Genomic DNA, 22,611 nt, shown 5'->3' with positions numbered 1-22,611 from the left:
CTTTTGTTCGTTCGTTTTTAACCACCAAGCCCGCGCAGGGGCGCCTCCGCGCCGCCGAGCGGCGCTGCGGGCGGAGGCCGGCCCCGCTCGCTGCCCGCCGCCGCGCTGCCGGGGCTGACGTGTCGCTGCGCGATGGCGGCGGCCTGGGAGGAGATCCGGCAGCTGGCGGCTGATTTCCAGCGGGCGCAGTTCGCTGAGGTAGCCCACAGGTGAGCCGGGCGGCGCCGGCACCGCCGCCGAGCCCGCCTGCCGCCCCCCTTCCCCTGCGGCCCCCGGTCCGGGCACCCCGCGGGGCCCGGCCCGACACGGCCCCTCTGCCGTTCCCTGTGTCACTGCTGCAGCTCCGCGTCCCCTGTGGGAAGGCCCAGGGAAGCGACTGAGTGTGTAGTCACAGCTAAGTTCGGGTTGCTCAAAATCGTCACGGCCCTAGTGCTCGGTTTCACCCTTCTGTCTGCTTGACTAGTTGAGAGAACTTGCTGAGAGAACGTTGCCCAGAACTTGTTTTTGTTAAAGAAAAAATGAATCCGAAACGCGCAGAAGTAAACCAAAAGCGCACAGAAGTGTCATAGACAGGAATTCTTTAATTACAGGCGTTCCTAAATTCACCAGCAGGTGCGCTCTCACAGCTGACAGGGCTGACTGTTCAGGGGAAGAGTAAAAGTTTTTGGAGAGATGACGCGCTCAAGTGAAGCCATATGGATGCTTTGGTGGGTGATAAGCAGGATACAGACATTAATTTCTTTGTCTGAAAAAGTATATTCGCGAAGAACTGCAAGCAATCTTCATTGTACTTCCTGTGTTTAGTGTGTTTGAAACTTTAAAGGTAATTTTAGCAAGTACTTCCTTAGAATTAACTGCTGACTCCTTCTGCTTCTGAAAGATTGTCAGAGCGGAACTGTATAGAAATTGTCACAAAGCTGATCACAGAAAAGCAGCTGGAAGTAGTGCACACGCTTGATGGCAAGGAGTATGTCACTCCAGCACAGATTAGTAAGGAGATCCATGATGAGCTTCATGTTTGTGGTGGTAAGTGTGGCATTTTCCTTCTTCCTTTGGATTTGGAAGTTAATTTTGAACGCTACAGAAAGAATTTGAAAGTTTTCAGTACCCTTAATCTTTCAGAAAAAGTCAGTTTGCTTCATCTACACATTAACTCACCTACTGCTCTTTTATTTTCACTTATTTTCACTTCAGATCTGTGTCAAGCTTTTAGATAAGCATATCAAGATAGACTATTTGGTTTATTTTCACCCATGTGGAATTTCTGACATAAAAGTTGTATAAAAATCCGTTTTGAAGGAAATTTAGTACCTGGCTGAGATATTTGGCCTTCTCTTGGAATTTCAAAGTCATTCTCCTCTCATGCCATTAGTGATAATAATATTTGTAAATTGTCATTGAGAGCTTCTTTTATTTTACCAATGTGAAGAGCCACTTGTATTGGAAAATATGACTTAGATATATAAGGAAGCAAGTAAAGAAGTTGAGATAGCTTTTTTGTTGATGGCTTTAATGAACAGGCAGTGTATTGTACTTTGAGTTATTCTTAAGGGTGAATTTCACAGTGTCATATGTTTAGAAAAACTAACTTCTTATTATATCCATACAGATTGGCCATTTTCTCACTGTTACCACAGGTTTGGCTCAGTTTGTGTTTTGCCATGGTGTCATACCAGTGGGGCAGCTTGGTCTGAATTAAAATTTGCTGGGCTTTTTGTTAGTAGCATCATGCAAAGGTAGAAAGTTTTAGCAATCTCTGGGCACTCATGGACTAGTTTAATTGGTCTACAGAAAAAGTAATTAAATATTTTGTGCACAATGATCTGTACTTTATTCTAAATCTGTTCAAATATGTTTCATGTACTAAAAGTGTGTTTTAACTTTTCTTGAAGGTCGAGTTAACATTGTTGACTTACAACAGGTAACTTTAGTAATAAAAACTTTATACTTCTTTCTTTTCTTCACCATGTATAGTGTGAATATGGAGTTCATTAGTCGTACTCCAGCTAAGTTAATTTGTTAAAACAGAACAAATTCTATGAAGAGCTGGTAGCTCATGTCAGGGTACTGCAGATTACTTAATCTGTCCATTTATTGCTTTATTGAAACCTCTCTGCTTAGTGATAATTTAGAACTTCAGAAATCACTACTGATACATACAGTTTTTGTTTATGAACTCTTCCTTTGTAAACTAAGGAGGGCAGACAGAAAAGAAATATGTTACCTATTTAAATTTAAAGCTGCAGGAGCATGCATAATCAACTTTGCATGCCTCTTTGAATCTACCTTCTTCCTTCATTATTCTTTGTCTCCACTAATCTTTGTCCTGCAGTAGTCTTCCTCTGTGGCTAATTTTTCCTTCAGGCTTGAACAAAATTGCTTGGAATCAGAAAACCATTTTGAAAGCCAGTTTCCTATTTTGTCTTACTGCTTTCTGTTTTTTTTTTTTTATTATTATTTAGGTTTCTTTTAACCTTGTAACAGTTGCAAAGAGAGTTTTTTTTTTTCCCCTAAAGGATTGCTGCTCTATTCCAAAATACAGATCAAGTGTGTTTGTATGCAATAGTATAAAAAAATAAGAGTAGCTTTGCTCAAGATATAGGAATGTGTAACTAATACCTCAGCGTTTGAGAATGATTTTGAATTTAAAGTTCTGATAAGAGGTTTTTTTTTTAGGTAATAAATGTGGACCTTCTGCACATTGAAAACAGAGCTAATGACATTGTTAAATCCGAAAAAGGTATTCAGCTTGTACTGGGACAGCTTATAAATGAGTGAGTACCTTCAGGAGCAATATGTATAATTCATACCCTGTTTATTTTTTAAAATGCAGACTAAAAATAATATCCAACCTTTGTTGCTTCTGAAGTGAAATACAATTTTCTTGGCTGATACTAGAGTTGCTTGGTGGTGATCAGTGCTGCTTTTGGCAGGTGAGACCCATCTCAGTAAAGCATCCAATGAATCCACAGTGTCAAGGCCCTGTTGAACGTCTGTGTTGTGTCCTGCATTTAAGAGGCTGCATTTCTTACCCAGTGTCTTCCTGTACAGCAGCCAGATCTCCTTTGCTCTCTGGCTTTGCTGTCTGCCTCAGCTATTGACAAACCTTCTACCTCTTGTTTTACCTCACAAGGCTAAGATGTTTGACCTAGTTATTTCATGGCTTCCAGCACACTAACAACCACTGAAGTAGTACTCTTATGGGGTTGTCCTTTTTATTGTTTGAGCTTCAGGATCTGTTCTTGTCAAAGATTATGAAGTACCTGTCTCTCTTCAAGTAGTTAAGACCTGTCTCACTTACTTAAGCTGTTTCCCAATTTTCATTGACATAATGTTTTCCTCTTTCTCTTGCTTGAAATTTTCATACAAGTAGATGAATGCCCCGTCTTAATGCTAGCTACCTGCTTAGCAGGCTTTTTAAAAAAACCACACATTTTCACTTACACTGTTCTTCTTTATTCATTTAAAATAACTTTTAGTTTATTTTTGAAAAGATGTAACAGAAAGAGTTATATTGAAAGAGGTCAGTTACTCAGTATGTGATCTTGAGGTTGACTTTGAATGTCGCACTTAACATGTTGTCTTTTCTTTTTCTCATTTTTACTAAAGGAGTTATCTGGATCAATTAGCAGAAGAAATAAATGATAAACTACAGGAAACTGGCCAGGTGACAATATCAGAACTCTGCAAGGCATACGACCTTCCAGGAGACTTCCTGATACAGGTGATGAAAGCCACCAACCTGGCAAATGCAGGATTGGTTGTTCTTTCTTTATCTTTGCAATATCCTTAGCTTTAAATCACTGTTTTTTGCAAAATTAATACCAAGGTTAAATCCTAGTTTTCATGGTACATCTGCAAACTATACTTCTGTTTTCTGCAAAGTTTTCTGTCATTAGATACCCATATATCTGATGGAAGAAGGCATGCTCAATTCTTCTATTCACAGGCTTTATCCAGGCGTTTGGGCAGAATTATTCATGGACAGCTAGACCAGGAAAACCGTGGGGTGATTTTTACAGAAGCCTTTGTGTCCCGCCATCGAGCACGTATTCGTGGGCTCTTCACTGCGATTACTCGGTAAATTGCAATGCCTGCAACCACATACTAAAATATTTTTGCTGCAGGCCTTATAGGCCAGATTCACTTGTGATTGAAAAAAAGACCTATGGATAGATTTCCCTAAGTGTAGTTCAGTTCCTGGGACCAATTCTCAGTTACGTTAGACTCACTCATTAGAAATGGGGACTCTCTTTTGAAAAACAAGGGAAGTAAAACACTATACCCTATACAACATAAGTTAGTGTTTTGGCTGAAGAAAATGTTACTCTATAGTTCTTTTGTTAACTTTGTAGAATATCTTTTCTCTTGTCCCTCCACAGCTCCTTAGTCAGTTACATATTGATGTGGTCACTACATGTGGTTATAGATAAGTTTTTCTTATTAAATCAATAACTTTTTGTGTCACTTCATAGGAAGAGGAAAACTTAACAAAGCAGAAGTTTCCTTACAATAATTATCATAGCTTTTGTGTTATCACTTCACAGTAATTCAGAATTGAACACTTTAAGCTATTTTAAACATCAGTGTAGTACCCTGAGGCTATGTTTACCTATAGTAACCTCTGGATTCATTTCTGGATTTTCCACATCAGTTTCATATAATTAATTTATATTGTTTTGTTTTTCTTTTTTTTTCCCAAGGCCTACACCTGTAAGTAGCTTGATCACTCGGTATGGATTTCAAGAACATTTACTTTACTGTGAGTTTCATTCAGAATATTTTGTGTGTTTGTTAGGAAATCCATTCTTCTTTATTAAAAGTGTGCTTTCAAAGAAGCTTTTTAGCACATAGCCTTAATTCTGAAATACAGAACAATGTGTTTCTCTTTAGTGTAGAAAGTATTAAACCCTTTGTGCTATCCATAACTGAAGGGATGTTCTCTGTATCCAAAGCAATGAAAATATTTGTTGATGAGATGCCTGTGGGGGCAGAATGATGCAAGAAGTACAGCACTTATTTATTCATCTCTTTCATTATTCGCCCTTAGCTACTGGCAGTTTTATCAGTGAAGCACACAAAAGGGGACAGATTTTATGTAGACAAATGGCATTAATTGCTCAGGATTTTATTTACTGACTTTTTTCTGTGATAATGGAGGCTAAGCTTTTGTTATACTCTTAGTTAAATTACTTTGTATGCTGAGAGATAAAACATATCCTTAAACTGTTTGCTTTTATTCCCACACTTCCTTTTCTAAGTAGAAATGCATAAAGAATCCCTATTCAACTGCTGAAATCTTTAGGCTCTACTTGTTTGTAGCTTTGTGTGCCCGCTCCTATCTCTCAAAAATGCTGCTTCAAGCATCATTAGTCTTCTGTGCTGGCTGACCAAGTGCTGCTGGTACTTCTAGTACTTCCATGAGATTTTTTTTTAGTGAGTTTGTTCATCCTTTTCTTTAGTTTTTCTTACTTTCTTTCATTACCACTGCAGTTTCTAAGTTTCAAAGAGCTTTTTATCTTTTTATTCACTGACAGATTGTATTGCGTCCATTTGCTGAGATACCATTTCAATTTCACAAATATTGGAAACTTGAAAAAAACCTTTTAATGATGTTACTTTTTAGCTTTTTATGTCTGTCGCTCTTAGCAATGTGTTTAAAAGTGGTCAAAAATGTAAGTTCAATGTAATATTTGTATTATTTACAAACAGCTAATTATTTAATCAATACAAAGGATAAACGTTTTTCTGTGTTTCTTTCACATAGGTGTGCTGCTATTCATCTTAAGCTCTCAAAAAGTTACGATAAAAAGTAGTTTTAGAAACGAGAAACTCTTCAGGTTAAAGCAATAATTACAAAGCATAATGAAATCACATATGTTATTAATTTCTGGGCATTATGTTACTGGTATAGGACTGACATTGAGGGACACTTACCATCTTTGTCAGACTTCGATGGAGACCTAATAGGACACTACAAGCTACTTGGCCACCTTTAAAAATAAATGAGAATTCATGATAGTTCTACAGGGATCCTGTTGTTTTAAAACAAAATACTGTCTAGACATAATTGTAGCAATGGTCTGCGAAATCACTGAGAGCACCTCCTATGCCTGGACTTTTAGAACTGGCACTTGATAAAATACAGAATTTAATTGATGTCTTCATTTCACTTCTTTTCTTCTGACATCTTCTTTCTATAAAGAATAGATTTTTTCTTTCCCTTCATGAATAGATTTTTAAACCAATTTTGTGGACTTCTAGGAAAGTCTGATTCTTTTTCCTACAAACTTTGAATAAAAAGAAGTTGAAATTGCAAACAGAGAACCATTCTGTATTATCTGACAACTGCTTAAGTGGAATAGACACCTTGACTCTATTTTCTAGGGCAACTAAAATATTAGGAAGTATATAAAAAACTAATTTTATTTCCAGAATTGGTCTTAAAAGTTCCATTCTATTCAATGTAACTGAACCATGGCAGAACATGAATTTCTGGCTCTTGTCTTAAATTACATAAAGCTATATCTTGTTTAAATCGGTTTCTCTTTCTGCTGCATTTTTTCAGTGTAAGTGTTGTTCAGCTTTGCTAGTCACGGTTGTGTTCAATAGTTGCTAGCTTATAGAAGCTCCTCTACACTATGGGCATATCTGACAAAAACTATCATGATTTGCTATGCACTGTTTCTTCTGGAACTGGGCTTTCAGGTAAACTTTCCTGCATAAGTGAGTTAAACCTCTGTGTATTGTACTAAGCACATTGAAGTGTTCATTGCTGCTTCTATTTAATGAGGAAGAAGCCTTGCCATGTGATACCATTTAATGTCTTGTTCCAGAGCAAAACTTGTCTTTTAATGAAATAGAAATGAACATAAACTGAGTATTAAAAAAAGCCATCTGGCAAAGCTCTGGACATCAGCAGAGTTAGCAGTTGATATCACTGATTTTTAAAAATATATCTCTTGTATTACAAAAAAGGCAGAAGCAGATCATAGGAGGCAAATCAGATATTCCTATGCAAGTTAAATGGATTTTAAAAATTTTATTTAGTATCGAGAATTGCTTAGTACTTTGGTACTACCAGTTGCCAATATGTTCTTTGTCAGCAGTATTTGTGTATTCTCAAGAAGTTATTATTGGCAACTGTGTTATGCAGTTTAGGTAGTGACTTTTCATGTCATTTTCTGTGTTCAGATCTTTTTTTTTTCCATTTTGGTTAACATGCAAGCAGTGAAATCATGGAGAAATTATTAATAAAATGCTAGTATATTTTATTTTTCTGTCCAGAGAAAGATTCTTCTATGTCTGCCTTTTTTAAATTAAAAGCTAAAAGTGGCCAAGTATATGTTGAAAAAAATGTTTTGATCCTGCCATTGTGGCTCACTGTTTGGAAACATTGTCTGATTTCCAGAGCTTTTGTGAAGAAATTCTCATAAGTGTTAAAAATAATTGATAGAGCTTGGCAATGTTTTACTAGAACAAGCACAAACTGATTGGTGGAAAGAAAGAAGATACAAGCCAGGGAAAATAATTACTATCTTTTGCTTAATGAATATACTAACTTAGGAAACATATCTTCATTTATTTTCCTCTTGTAGCTTTGCTAGAACAGCTTGTTAATGCTGGTCGTCTAAAGGGCACCGTGGTTGGTGGGAGACAGGATAAGGCTGTGTTTGTTCCAGACATCTATTCCAGAACACAGAACAAATGGGTGGATTCCTTTTTCAAGCAGAATGGTTACTTAGGTAATTAATCTATATTCTTACAGATAAAATAGCTTTCTAAAACTAGTGTAGGTAATTGGTCTTACCTTAATATAGCTAGTGCTTAGGGTGAGGGCTTACAAGGAGAAGTGGAAATCAAATCAGTGGCTAATACTCCTTTGCTAAAAGACCATGTTGCTCATAATGATGTGTGCTACTTTATCACAATGAACTGTATTTCAGCAGAGAGGACCATACTGCTAAACAGTAACTATTTCTCACAATTACAAATGCTCTTTTTGTTACTGCTCTGAAGACATTGATTAGGCTGTTCATTGTCAACTTTTCAGATCATTGTGGCTGGAGTTTCAGGAATATGTCCAGATTACAACCAAAATTTGGCTGCTAATAGTCCAAACATGCAGTGCTTAGGAAGAATTTTTTTCCAAAATAATATTTGTAGAACTGGAGTGAGTAGCACTAGTGTCCTGATTTGAATCCAGACAATTCTATCTAACTTCAAGCTGAGTGATGCTGGATTATGGTGTTTTGAAACACCACAAGCTGTGGGAAAATGTGGACCTGAATAAAGAGAGGAATGTCCCCTTATGGTCCCAAAGGGCCAAGCCCTAAGTAGCAGTTATTCTTGCAGATTGAAAAGGTTCACCATAACTTAAAATGACAGTATTGTTTCTGTAATACTGCATGACTGATGGAGTGTCTGTCAGTCTTTGAAAGTTTTCCCCACATCTTAAGTATAAACTGCTAAATAGTTGAAAAGAAAACACTGTATGTATTGTAAATATTTTTCATGCTATATTAGAATACTTTGGAAAGATATGACTGCAAATATAAACTTAATGGTATAAGAATCCAAAAAAACCCAGTTTTCTAAGCTCAGATGAAAGTCACATCCGTGATTTAATCTGCATACTTCTATTAACAACATTTAGATGTAGCTTGTACTGAACTAAGTTTTAGGTCAGCATTAGCTTAAGGCTGCATTTACTTGTCTAAAAATATGTGTAACACTTCATTTCCTACTTTCAAAATAAAGTCATCCCATAAGATCTTGTATGTATACGAAGGAACTAAATTTTAACAGTTATCTTAACTATTTTATAGAATTTGATGCATTGTCTAGACTTGGCATCCCTGACCCAGCAGGCTACATTAAAAAAAGATACAAGTCGGCACAACTCTTATTTCTGAGAGCAGCTTGTGTTGGTCAAGAAATTGTGGATCAAGTTGAAGCCTCTGTGGAGGAAGCCATCAGCTCTGGAAACTGGATAGATGTAGCAGTAAGCAGTCCTTTCAGTTGTTGTTGAATTTATTCATTTTTTCTTATTTTTGTGTCAAATGATACTTTACTGAAACTACACATATGTATAATGAAATTCTGTGTTGTCAAATAAGAAAATTCAGTATAATTAAAATGACAAAAGGGCATTATTTGCCTTTGATTTGATCTGAATAAAAACAGGGGAAGGACATACTGGCATTCAGTTTATAGATATGCAAGACTAACTTTCATTTCATTTCAATACTAGTGCATTTCTCTACTATAGAGAGCAATATATTTCTGTTGGACCCTTTTTTTTGAGAAAATGTCTAAACTAAATGCTTACAGCACTTTCGGTGAGCAGAGGGATCTTAGCCACTTTGTCCTAAGTCCTGATTTTAGGCCTTACAGCACTACCTTTGTTGCTCTTAAGTTCTGCTGTGTTTGGTGTTGCTTTGTAGCTGTTGAACTTCATGTTGAGGAAGTTGCCATGCATTTGCCCAGAGGTAACACATATTTCTAGAGCAATGTGGATTTGCCATGTTAGATTTAAATAATGTGTACTCTTAAATTACTAGCTTAATTTGAAAAGCACAATGTTTTCTAAATAGTTAGCATATGTCAAAAGGCCTGTGTCTATTCTGTTTATCCACTTACAAGGCTGTTGTATTTTAATTTTCTTTACCCTAGACTCTTTTGCCCAGCTCATTGTCAGTAGAAGATGTTGGGATTTTGCTCCAGCAAGTGATGAGATCTTTAAACAAAAGCTCTTCGGGTTTAGTCTTCAATGACACCATTGCAGTCAGTGAGAAATTTCTAAGCAGCTGTGCTGATCTCTTTTCTGATCTGATGCAGCAGAAAGCAGAAAAGGTACAGTAGGTTTTTTACTTTTTTTTTTTACATTGCACGTTGAGTATTAAGAGTAAAGCTCATGGGACTTTGCAGTCACTGTTACAGTTTCTGTGCATCTCATCTGAACTACAACTAGAGAAGAAGCAAAAAAAATTAACAACAGGTTTCTATATTTAATGGGTGTAATTTATATTCTGGTGCACTGAGGAAGTCCAGTCTCATGTGTTGTACTTGGAAAACATGTTGTTTGATTTGTGTACTTGAAAATGGCCTTATGGCCTAAATGTTTTTCTTCCATTGCTGTGTGTATCATTTTGCTATGATGTGCATGTTCTTCATTTTAGGAAATTAAAAACAACCCTGTTAATTTAGTCACTGAAGAAGATTTAAAACAGGCTTCTTGTTTAGAGAACTCATATGCTAATAAAAAAGACAAAAAGGATGAAAGAAGAAAGAAAGCAACAGGTAAATATCAATATTCAGCTAAAGCAAAAAAAAGAAAAAAAACCCACCTTGTTTTATCTTTGAAATACTTAAATATAAAGTTAGTGGTTTTTTTAGTCCATTACATGCTTCCAATTCATTGCTTAAGATATTTAAGAAATAAACCAACCTCTTACCATTATACTGTGCATGTGCATACATCTCAGCTATGCCCATGAGAGCTAATTTCAGACTTAGAAATGCAGAGGAAGCACTATAAAAGTCTCTTGAGTTAGTTCAACACAAGGTAACTGTTTCCTGGGTTCATTTATTATTTTATACAGTGTGATTACATAAGACTGAATAAAACCAGTATTAGCTCAGGGACCTCTGAGCTAATACATGTTTTATTACACAGTATAGGTAAAATTTTAGTCTCCATTTCTCAGGGATCCAGGAAAAGTAATATGTTTCTTATTATTAGCCTTGAGTTGTTAATTCCAAAATAACTTTGTCTAAACTGAGAATGAATTTTTGGGGTTTTTTTTTGAAGAATACTTGTCATCTTTTCTGAGAAAACCATGCCCTAGAATTTTCTGGTTTTGCCCATGTAACAGTTACTTGGAGATTAAGACAGTTTACTTTGAGATATATTCTGGATTAAATTAATCCCAAACCTTACACCATTTGTGTGGTGACTGTTTGGAATAGATTTCAGTTGAAGGAAGAATAAAAATGTGTGGATTTAACCCTTGAAACAGTATTCAGTCTGAAGACTGTGAATCCCAAAACCTTTATGTGGCTCTTGTGCTGCTACAGCACAGCTGAGCAATCTATGTTGAACTCACTTGCAGAGTGTTACTGTGCTACTGAAAGAAAGAGAATTAGAGCACTGATTCATCTGGCTTGATTGAATATACTTGTCTGCAAAGTAGAACATTCTACTCTTAAAAAAAAAAAGCATGACTAGGCCTGAGTTGACATGGAAATTAAACTTATTCTTGGCACAAGAGATGGCAGATTTTTCTAGGCCATAGCTAAGGTAGAGAAGCATGGCTCTTTAATTGAACTGTCATAATGGAAAGACTTCGGTTTCCAGCCCTCTGAGGAGTGAGGCTCTTCTGAGCCTGTACTACGAGTCTAGACAAATTCATACCCACAGGTAACATGCTGCACCATCAGCAAGCACTACTCTGAAATGTTTTATTGTGGACTGTTATGTGCATTACCTAAAAACACCCCAGCATAACAGTTTTATGTAATGTAATTACTGTAATGCAATCACATTTCAAATAAGTCTGTGAAAAGCACTATTTTTTTTGGCTGTTCCTGAAAAGTAATGATTAAAAATCCATCAATGGCATGTAACAGATGCAGTTAGCTTTTTATGTAAGAGCACCATTTCTTTGTGTTTCCTTTCTTTAAACAACAGTAGTTACATAATGTAGTTACTTCAAACCTTGGACCATATTTAAATGGAAAAAACACCCAATTTCTCAAGGCATAGTGTATATATGTATGGCACCATGGAGTTTAAATTTCTTCCAAGTAAAAAAATAACAGAAGATGCTGTGAAAAAGGGAACAAAGAGCATACCTTGATTGCAGGACTTCTGAACAAAGTAATTTGTTATATGTGTCAGAACTGGAACATCCCATTGCTCTATAGTCATCTAGGAAAAGTCAAAAAAGATTGAGTGCTCTAGTTAATTGAATGTGTGCTTCCAATTATATTTTGAGTAAATAGGTATATTTGTGTATATAGTGTAGGATTCTTTCTCTGAAAATTCACAAAGTTACATTATCTAAAATAGTTTTTATAAACTCAGTTATTTAGCATCATTGAATAAAAGTGTTAAATACTTACTAAGATGCTATTTTCAGCTGACAGAAAATCCTCCACTACATTGTGGACTCTGGTATCTCATCTGTTTTTAGCTGAAGCAAGATACTGCTCTTTTTATTCTTTCTTTTTTTTTTTATTATATGTTCATTTGGTATTAGTGTTTGTTTTTATTAATGACATTAGCTTTAACAAAGCTTTGCCTCAGTTGCTTTTTTTTTTCTTAAGAATGAAACTTATGGCCCTAAGATTCTGAAATATATGTTCTAAGTTATGTTTAGAATCAAGTTGTGGTTTTCAACCCAGCATTAACAAGTAACATAGATAATTTACCATGGTATTGTAAACTTTTTAAGTGCTACAACTTTCCTGTGTACTAAGCAAGTAATTCCCCACCAGAGGGCAGTGGAAGCGTGAGAGGCGGAGGTGGTGGGAATGCCAGAGAGATAAAGATTAAGAAAGCCAAGAAGAAAGGAAGAAAGGATGCTGACAGTGATGAAGAGTCACAAGGGACTGCCACAGGTTTGTCATTTTATTTTAGGCACTATCTATTCATATCTATTCAACATGGTTTTACTACTTGCTTTTTTTTCTACATGTGTGTTCTTCCCCCACTGTTTAGATAAGGTCAGCTAAAATGCCAAGATGATGAGAACACTATTTAGTTAAAATTGTATCTGTGGGTCTGATGTTGCTATTTAAATTAAATGGACATTAAATGTTCACTGAACAGTATAACTTAGTCTTTAAAAAAGAAATTTAAGTCAAGGAAATAATACCATTTTATATTTATTCTTTTATGTAGGAAATGCTGTATATTTTGGGGTGAACGTTGCACTTGATCTTGTAACACCTGCTGCTTAGTGTATGATAAATGAATGGCCTAAATTGACAAATCATAGCAATCAAACAGTTTTTTTCTTCATAGGAATAAAATATACAGTCAAAACTAATGTTTGATAGTTTTAATATCACTCCTTATTGGTGCCTATTTTTCTACCTTCACTATTAAAAGGACCATGCTTGCTAAGTAAAAGCATTGTTAGATTTAGAGCAAGCAGTGATTGCAAATGAAGCAATCGTGTTCTTTCATTTGTTCAATGGAGAACCAGAAATGTGTGCTTCCATTTTATATGTAGGGTCCAGATTTTCAATACTGACTCAAAAATACTTTGAGGCATGATATTTGACGTGTGAAATACAGTGTAGTAATTTTGTTTGATACTGCTCTCAGAGAGTACTGTAATTCACATATAAATTGAATTAGTTTTCAGGACTATTCAGTTACTGAGTAAAACAATGTTCAGTCACTTTTGGGTTTTGTTGTAGGATTTCTGTTTTGCCCTTGTTGCTGCTTTTATTGGTGTACTATGATAAATAGCTTGAACCACAATCTCAAGGTAAATTCAGATGAAACCATTCAAATGTAAATAAGATCCTTTTTAAAACCTGATTTAACCTCCCATTTCACTTGTTTATAAGCCTTGTATGTTCATTACTGCCATGGCACAGCAAGAAACATCATTGATCTCCATACTTATACACACAATAAGCCTGTTTTAAGGTTGGAACATGTCCTTTTCTGGTTCTCTGTCATCATTCTGACCGCATTCTTATATGTAAAAATTCTACAGCACCCAGGAAAAGTTCACGTTTTGTGCAAAACCTAAATACAGATGCAATAAACTGTATGAATGTAAGTTGCTTTTATTACTGGAACACCTTGTCTGGTTTAATTTATCATGTTTCAGATTTTATGCTGTAACCTCAATAACTGTGTTTCATGATTGTGTACCTCACTAAATGGAGTTTAAAAAAATAAAAACAATTGTGTTGTGAAATTCTTCAAGTAGGAAGTTTTGGCACTTTAAGTTCTACTTGGTCTTGGTGGCATTATGGTTTCTAGACTCATGGGCCAAGCAGACTGAAAAGAATATCACCAAAAATGCATATCCTCATACACTACTTCAGTTGTCTATTGCAGAAACTTCTAAGTGATCAAAAGAGAAATTTTGTCAGTTTTTTGTATGTGTAAAATTCAACTGTCATATGTAATCATCCCGGTTTTTCCAGTGTTGATAAGCATTTTTTCTGTGATGTTTGGATTTTGAGGCTTTCCAGTGTCTCATGCCACCAAGTAATTGCAGCAATACTAAATGGAATGTTTTCTCAGTGAGTGTTGTTTATGGCCACTACAGGTAGGAATAAGAAACTGGAGTTCTCTTTCATGTCACAAGAGGAAATTGAGGATGTTTTAAAGACCCACATGCAGGATTGCCCTGAAGAGCTTATTACAGAAATTGCTGAACATCTAAGAAGGTAATTTCAATAATTCAGCTGGAGTTAGAAAACTTGTGATTTGCTTCAGATGAATCTACACTTCAGTCTGTTTTCTTACTTAGAAAAGAGTGCCTTTTTGATAGACATGAACCACAATATTCTTTTTCTGTACAGCTCTGTGTTATGTGTTAAAAAGCTGTGCTGACACAGGAATGTGCTTCTGCTTAGAAGTACATGGTCCTGCAAGCTCATTTTCAGCTTCATGGGTGTATTTTCCTCCCTTACAATGATCCATGCTAGGGTTTCATGAGTCCCATTTTCTGGACAGCCTTTGGTTCATGTTTCATGAGAGCTGTGTAGTAAGTTATGTCAGCAAACTGAGCTATGCAAAGATTAATAACTTCTTTTAAAAGATGTTCTGTACCAAAGAGAATGTGAATATGTGTGTTCAGAGCAAAAGGAACATAAGACTGTAATAGCCAAACTTGAATAAACCTGGAGTGCTGTAGTTACTGCATCTTTAGAAATTTGTCCAGAGGCTCTTGAAAGTTGGTGAATAGCATTGCTTCTGGAAATCCTTTTATCTTTCACCTTATTTCCATTGAGGAGTTGTGAAGAGTTAAAACCGTGGCATACATCTGCATACCATACATACTATAACATTAGACTATCTGCCATTAAGTATATTTTAATTTCCTCGTGGATTTTTTTCTGATTACCATAATTTGCTTTTTGTTTACCTCACCATTCTGTAGCATTCATGTCCCCATCATTTACTACATAATGAGGTTGTTTTCTCTGTGTGTGATATATTTGGGAAAACCTTGTACAGTTTCACACATTGCTCTGTGTTTTCTCTTTTTTTCTTTCCTGTTTTAAGACCTTTGACAAAAACTTACCAGGAAGTTGTGCGCTCCGTTTTTACATCTTCAACATCTTCCTCTGGAGCCAACAGAAGACAGGCTATGAAGGACTTGCAGGAGGAATTCTCAAACCTGTACAACAACATTAGGTTGTTTGAAAAGGGAGCAAAGCATTTCACAGGTACAAAATACATATTTGAAAAATTATTATGCTCCTTCAAGGATGTTAAATTTATTCCAGAATCTACATAAAAGGTCAGACAGGCCAAGAGTTTAAAAAGGAAAATCTAGAAAGAAAAAACTAGAGATGTGTTTAGTATGCCTAATACTGCCTTTATGCTGAAGTGCATGGCTTTGCACAGTAATTGAAATACATTCTTTTTATTTCATATCCATATTCTGTTATATCTTATGTTAAGGTAACTGTGTTCTTGTCTTTCCTTCCCAAGTGTTTGCATTGCTTCCAGTTTTTCACTGTCCAGATTAAAAAAAAAGGAAAATATTAGTAAGCTCATTTTATTCTGTCAGCTGTGCCACTAATGAAAAAATTGAATACCACCTGATTCTAAGAAGCTGCTGTTTAAACCTCATAGGTTTGATACTGAAAGGAGCTGCTGCTTGAGGATAGTCTGTCAGATTTGTTTTGCAGAGGGTTATTCTGTAAGGCATGACAGAAAAGTTAGCATTAGGAAAATACTGTAGACATTTCCAAGATTCTCTGCTGTATTCAGCTTTCTTCTGGAGTTTTCCCTGTGGAAATCTTCTAGCAGAAGGAAACACTAGCAAAACAACCAAACAACCTGATATTCCTGTATTTTGGAATTTATAGAATTATTTCCCATTAGCCTTTGTTCTTGGACATGTATTCTGTAGCCTCTTTTTTTTCCAAATTCTAGTATTTCAGTCTTAAAAGCCACATGGCTGTTCTTCTATTTAACTGCTTGTCCTGCAGAATTTTCCTTTGTGTACTCTTGACTTGATCAGTAGCAGTGGTTCAGGAGGATTCTACAGGGTTGTTTACTGCTTATACAGATACATATTTGAAATACTAGCAATGCATTAAAATGATCTTACAGACCTGAAAGCTCACATTTTGCACTGAACAGCATTCCATAAGAATGTCACAGCACATGAGGGATGTTATCTTCATGTGTCCAGATAACTTTCTCATAGAACTCATGGTTGATAGAGTCCACAGGTAGGAAGGTGCTGTGATGACATCATAGGAATCAGATAACTATAATAAATTACTTTAATCACTTATTTGTTTTAACAGATGATACTCAGACTAACCTTGCCAAACACCTGTTGAAGACTCTGTGTACAGACATTACAAATCTGGTTTTCAACTTCTTGGCATCTGAGTCAATGATGACAACAGAAAATTACTCTACAATCACAAGTGAGGTATAGAAATAAAAGTTGCTTTCTAGCAGTCTCAAGTAGATCAATGATGTCTGTTCAATAAGTAATTGCTTCAGTTGAAATATGCCTACATCTGAAAAGATTATTAATATTACAGATTATTTCCATTCTTGTTCCATACAGGGCAGAATCAAGATTTTAGGTAAACTGCCAGAAGATACTAAAGGTCCTTTAACTAAACTGCATACTTCTCTGAATGGCAAGGTAAAAATCAAGTTCAGATTTTCTGGTTTGCTGATATAATGCTAATAAATAGCTGACCCACACATAGTAGTACATAACCACTGCTGCTATGAAGGTTGAAGGCAAAATAATCTTTTGTATTTGTGTCAGGCAGTGAGAGAAAGTGTGGTTTTATATCTGTGAATTTTCAGATGAAAAGGGGATCTTACATTTTGATACTGATAGTCACCTTTGGCTCCTTGCTGCCATATGGAATCCAGTGTGCCTTTCATGGGCAGGTGAGAGGAGTGAAAACGGAGCGAGAATCTCCAGTGGTTGATGTTTCTTGTATTTTGTTCCCAGAGTTCTTGCTTGTTCTTCATGTATTTGTTAACTAGTAAAATTATGGATATTTAAAAAAACCCTCAAACGTTCAGATTATGGCAGTGTAGGCACAAGGAGAGTTATTTATTAATTCTTTTATGCAAAAGGCCACATTGAGGTGTTTCTTAATAAAAAATATATCTGTAAATAATTGTAGAACATATATTCATTTTTAATATTATTTACAAGACTAATTAATTACAGTGTGGGTTAATATTTAAGTATATGAACTGTTGTAAAATGAAAAAAGATAATTTCTACTAAATACATGTTACTTTTTCTTCTATACTTTATTTCAAGTGTATTGAAATATCATTTGTGTCATTAATTGTGAACAATAGTTAAACTTTTTTATAATCTGCAAACACAGATTAAATATTTCTATTATTTTTAATAGAGTATAGAAGATTTTCTTTCGTGCCTTGACTCTGCAGTGGATATTTGTGGTGTTATGGTGAAAAAAGGAGACAAAAAGAAGGAAAGGTACCTTAATTTTATTTATTCTATGAAATGTGCCTATATTGCTGCACAAATGTGGGGTGGTTAGTATGGGAGCAGTCATACTCAGTGGGTAAGAGGCAGTCCTTCTTTCCAAACTGCTTATCTGGAAAACAGAAAGTCAAGCAGTTCTAAATGCATGGGAGAAGGAGAAGAGGAGAATTCATATTTAGCTAATTTTGTTGGCTCGCTACTTTTCTGCAAGTTCCCTAGGGGTCTTTCAAAATCTGAGCTATGCCAGTGATAGTTTTTTGGTTTTTTTTTTTTTTCAATTAACGTTTTGGAATTCCACATAAATAAATGGTCAGAGGAGAAAATTAAAATTAATTAATGTTAAATAAGTTTTAGCATCTGTGATCAACTACTATGTGATAAAATCATAGAATCATATTTTTGTTTAATATATTCTTATTCCTTAGGCAAGTCCTATTTCAGCATAGACAAGCTCTGATTGAGCAGCTCAAAGTCACAGAAGATCCAGCTCTTGTTCTGCACCTGACATCAGTATTGTTATTTCAGTTTTCAACTCACTGCATGCTTCATGCACCAGGAAGATCAGTACCACAGATCATTAATTTCCTAAGTGGCAGGATCCCAGAGGTATTATTTTCTAGCTTTTTAAGGGGAAATTACCTTTTTTCTATGACAGAGCATGAAAATTGTGCCTTACATTATTTTTGTTGCATAAACCTGACACTATTTTATGTGCAGGATATACAATTCCTCTGATCTGTACTGCATTGCAAATCAACCTCTTCAGAGATCTGTCATCATTTTTTTTTTTATAAATTTAAAAATCAATCTGTTATTAATCCTTTGACTGAACCGTGAGACAGCTCTTTCTTGGGGGTTGTTATAATTCTTACAACTGAACATTTTTACATCTTTCCTCTGAGCTAGAGCATGGTTGCTTTTTAAACTTTCCTAATCCAGTTTTAAAGAAAGATGTACCTCTTAAAGAACAAATACATTGAAATTCTGTATTTTATACTGCTGAAACTGATGATGTTTACTAACTGCGTTGCTTTCATGCTTCAGTGGTTTATTGTCCTGTTTTTGCGGCACTTGGATGCACTTTCAGTTTTCTGCCTCTTTGAATGTCTCTTGGAATTTATGTTGTCAAATACTTCATTGGAAATATATTTCTGTATCACTAAATCTCTTTGCCCCATATGGGAAAATGTTTTTTAAAAAATTACATCTTTAATTATAGGTCTGTCTACCTTTTCTGTAACATTGACACCCCCTGGGTTTGTTCTCATCTTTTGCCGTCAGGACCAGTATTCGCTGATAGTCAAATACCATGGATTAGTGGTGAAACAATTGACCAGCCAGACTAAGAAAGCTGAACACGGAGACAGTGATAACAAAGATAACATGGAAGAGGAGGAAGGAGCAGAAAGCATTCGAAAAGAACTCCAGGAAATCACTACCTCTATCAAAGATCTTGTTCTCAGACCTAGGAAATTTTCTGTAACAGAGGAATAAAACTGTTATTCAGCACATCCGCCTCCATGATAGAGTCAGACTTTATTTTCTTTTATGCTGAAAAAAAGGGACAACAGGAAATGCTTGACAGACTTTAAATTTGGCCTCTAGTAGTTTTCAAATCACAGCCAGGGAATACAGTTCCTGGGTGATGGTGGCAAATGGAATTTTGTTACTTCTATAGTGTACTTTGAAAACACATTAATGTAGGTGTGGCAGAGCACAGTTATGGATGCTTTGGGTACAAAACCAGTGGGTGTTTATTGGCATCCTCATGTGAGACCTCAAGAAATTACTCTTCAAATAACAGTGTATTTTGTTCCATACACACACAGGCTGATAGTTTTACTTCTCTGAGATAAGCCTGTCTATCTTAATATGACATACTGGTTTTAAAACATATTCTGATACCCAGCAGCACACCAGCAAGGGCCATCTTTACTCTGGTATCATTAGTGAATGTTTTCAGTTTCTGTTCACTGGACTGCAACAGTAAAAACAATTTGAGTACGAGTGGATATTAATAAACTTAAGGGAAATGACCCACTACTAATGTGAGTTTCATGAACATTCAAGTTCATGAACATCAGCACACTGATACTACTGATCTATTTGCTAATGTCTGAAATAGCTGTTCATTTAAAACTTGTAATTCAGAAAAGGTGACTCTCTTTTGCATTGGCATTTTGGAAGCAGATAAATCCTGTTACATTTGCCATATTGTACATGCCATGTGTTTATTCAGCAGACTTGTTGAGTGCTTAGACCAGTTCCAATAGCGGATAGAAATATTTATTTGCATTCTGTCAGCTCTTGAGAGAACTTGTGGTGTTCTGTTTATCCTGAGTTTCTTAAAAATAATTTAGTTCATGATCTTTCTACATCAACTTCATCGACAGAAATATTGCTTCCCTCAAGTTTTTTGTGAGCCTTATTTTTACATGAACAGTACTTTACGTCTTCAGGAAAGTACAAAAAATGTGAAAAATTGAGTTCTATCACTATTAATGCCATAATTCTTGTATGGCAAATATACTTCTAAATTTATTTTTAAGAGAAGATAATTTTCAAACTTGAAATATCTAAGTTCTATTACTTCAGTAATACCCATGGATTTCATGTATGTAGTTTCATGGGGTTTGCATAACAACAAGGTTGAGTAATAAGAGATTAAAAACTTTCTTTTCACTAAAAATGTCATTCACCCATCCTTGCCAAAATTAGTTCTCAAAGAGGGCAAATTCTGTGCAAATTCTGCTCCATTCAAATTTTTCTGTTTTCCAACAATTGACATTCTTGTGGGCTTAATCATAAACATTTCCAAGCCTGAAATTGCAACAATTGAAAGTTAAAAGAGGCCAGGTATGGAACCCCAGTAACAGAGTAACAAATGTTAAGGTAATTTTGGTGATGTAAACACCAAATAGAATAGACTAGAATATTACACATATTTAAAAGGCAGTAATGTTTAACAATGTTCATGCCAATGCTGATCTTTTATCAGCTATGAGGCAAGAACAGTTTGGAATTGTAAGGCAGAAGCAAAGGTAGTTGTTTCTCTTTCCTTGGTGGGAGGTTATAACAGCTGGCAGTAAAAGACAGTGGGGAATAAAAGACAATAAATATTCAGGTTGTTGAACTTTGTTTAAGAATAGTTTGTATACCAGGAATAGGTTTGATTTCGTGTTATTTATCCAGAATAATTAATAAGTTCCTATAATGAATGTAAACAATTTTATATGACATTGAGCTCTTTTGTAAATAATATACTATATGAAATTCTGTATGCAAATAAGAAATTATTTTAATAACATTAAATTGTGAAGTATTTGAAGAGCATTCTGTTGACTTCAGCAGTGTTTGATCATCTTGCAAATTGCAGCTTTCAAACAGCAATAGGTAATATTAGACTTAACACATGGTTCTGAGTGTCCCTGTATTTCTGTTTGATACGGTTTTATGCTGGTATAATAAGGAACTTACTGCAGAATTCACTTTATCATGTGTTCAACTTGCTATATTCCAGCCTATGTTATAAAAGGATTTAAAAAAATAGATTCTTTGAAGTAGATACAATGGAAACACTATAGTTCAGTGATATCTTCTGGCTACTAACAGAATTCAAGGAGACGTGGTTGGAAAACTGTCCCAGTTTTTCCAATTTTTTCTTGATTTGGAAATTCACTCTTTAGTTTATGATATAGAAGTATATCTTCTGAAGGAAAAAGAAGGAATTTTGCTAATTCACAATTTTTTTTCCTCTCCCTAGGAGGAATGTATGTGGAAGGAAGAGTAATGTCTTACAAATCAGAGGTGCAGTTCAAAAAACAAAACTGCCCTTTGGAATATCTAGGAAAATGAAAGGCACTACAAAGTATGCCAATTAACACTTTTACTCTGGTTTCAAGTGTTAGTGTCAGCCACTCACCTTCACTTATGCTGTCTAAACACCACCATTATATTTTTAATCTCAAACTGACACATATAGACGCATGTATGTGTCTATACATAACCACTTACAAATGTTCTCATGACCTTGTTTGCTGCTACTCTCAGATTGGAGTGGATGCATTAGCCATAGGTAGAGTAATACCTGTCTCAGCAACAGCTTTGCCTTTCCTTTTTAAATGGCTAAAGATGACTCTTGTTGGCTGCTTGCAGATGTGCTGGAACTGAGCAAATTGTTGCTCTGTTAGAACTTTCAACTCTTCGTTGAAACTCTTGCAGCTTCCTAAAAAATCTGGTACAGGTTTCTAAATAGTATCAGTGGGTTTTGTTGTCAGCATGAATCCATCTGAGAGCTTGTTCAGATAAAACTACAGTAGTTCTGTTCTCTGCAGGCTCATGAGTAAGGCTACTCAGGCGGTGGTTTCTCCTTGAATGTTTTTCCTAGTAACAGTAGGCCAAGAAAATGGAAATTTCTACAAATATGGGTTGATTGGGGTTTCTTGTTTAATAGGAAGTTTAGAACTCTTGCAGATGATGGAAGAGTGACTGTGGTGGGTCAGACTGAAGGTCAGTGTAGCCCAGAAATGTGTCTCCAGCAGAGGCCAAAGTGGGTACTTAGAGAGGAATATAAGAACAAGACATGTAATATTTCTCGTTTGAGTGCTTTCTGAGCCTCCAAATCCATGTTGGCCAAACATTTTGAACAACAATTGGACTTTATTATTATAGATACTCTCTGCTAACCCAAATAACAGAACATATTCAGTAAATGCCAAAGATATTTCGTCAGGAAAAAAAAGGTTTTTCTTTAGGAATTGTTAAGGAATGTGGTTTTGTTCTTTAAATTATGAATATTCTAAATTGCAACCTGAGTAACCTGAGTAGTTTAAGGAGAACCACCATTTGCTTGATGAATTTCCCAAACCTTCAACATGAAGAAGAAGGTAGGTCAAGACAGGTC

General features: G+C 35.6%; 1 protein-coding gene across 3 annotated transcripts; it reads left to right on the top strand.

The window, feature by feature from the left end:
* Positions 1-69: 69 nt before the first annotated feature.
* On the top strand, positions 70-19,217 carry UFL1 (UFM1 specific ligase 1). Of its 3 annotated transcripts, XM_053938588.1 has the most exons (19): positions 70-209; positions 881-1,026; positions 1,893-1,921; positions 2,677-2,774; positions 3,610-3,724; positions 3,950-4,080; positions 4,704-4,762; positions 7,599-7,745; positions 8,829-9,004; positions 9,676-9,855; positions 10,182-10,302; positions 12,502-12,624; positions 14,301-14,421; positions 15,263-15,426; positions 16,522-16,652; positions 16,794-16,874; positions 17,614-17,699; positions 18,134-18,314; positions 18,990-19,217. In XM_053938588.1, the coding sequence occupies exons 1-19, from the start codon at positions 133-135 to the stop codon at positions 19,200-19,202; spliced, it is 2,379 nt and encodes a 792-aa protein (XP_053794563.1). In that variant the 5' UTR covers positions 70-132; the 3' UTR covers positions 19,203-19,217. The 3 variants fall into 3 exon arrangements, with proteins under 3 accessions (XP_053794563.1, XP_053794564.1, XP_053794565.1); XM_053938589.1 differs by lacking the exons at positions 70-209; positions 1,893-1,921 and having other exon boundaries at positions 885-1,026; XM_053938590.1 differs by lacking the exons at positions 70-209; positions 2,677-2,774 and having other exon boundaries at positions 885-1,026.
* Positions 19,218-22,611: the final 3,394 nt, after the last annotated feature.

The sequence above is a fragment of the Vidua chalybeata genome, chromosome 3 (assembly GCF_026979565.1).
Source record: "Vidua chalybeata isolate OUT-0048 chromosome 3, bVidCha1 merged haplotype, whole genome shotgun sequence".
NCBI classification, from domain to species: Eukaryota; Metazoa; Chordata; class Aves; order Passeriformes; family Viduidae; genus Vidua; species Vidua chalybeata.
This window is presented reverse-complemented; position numbering and strand designations above follow the sequence as displayed.

Bases quoted from the DNA above. Each gene is read 5' to 3' on its own strand.
- UFL1 (XM_053938588.1), top strand. From the start codon at position 133: ATGGCGGCGGCCTGGGAGGAGATCCGGCAGCTGGCGGCTGATTTCCAG. The intron at 3,725-3,949 runs GTGATGAAAGCC...TTCTATTCACAG, and splicing joins CAGGAGACTTCCTGATACAG to GCTTTATCCAGGCGTTTGGG. The intron at 9,856-10,181 runs GTACAGTAGGTT...TCTTCATTTTAG, and splicing joins TGCAGCAGAAAGCAGAAAAG to GAAATTAAAAACAACCCTGT.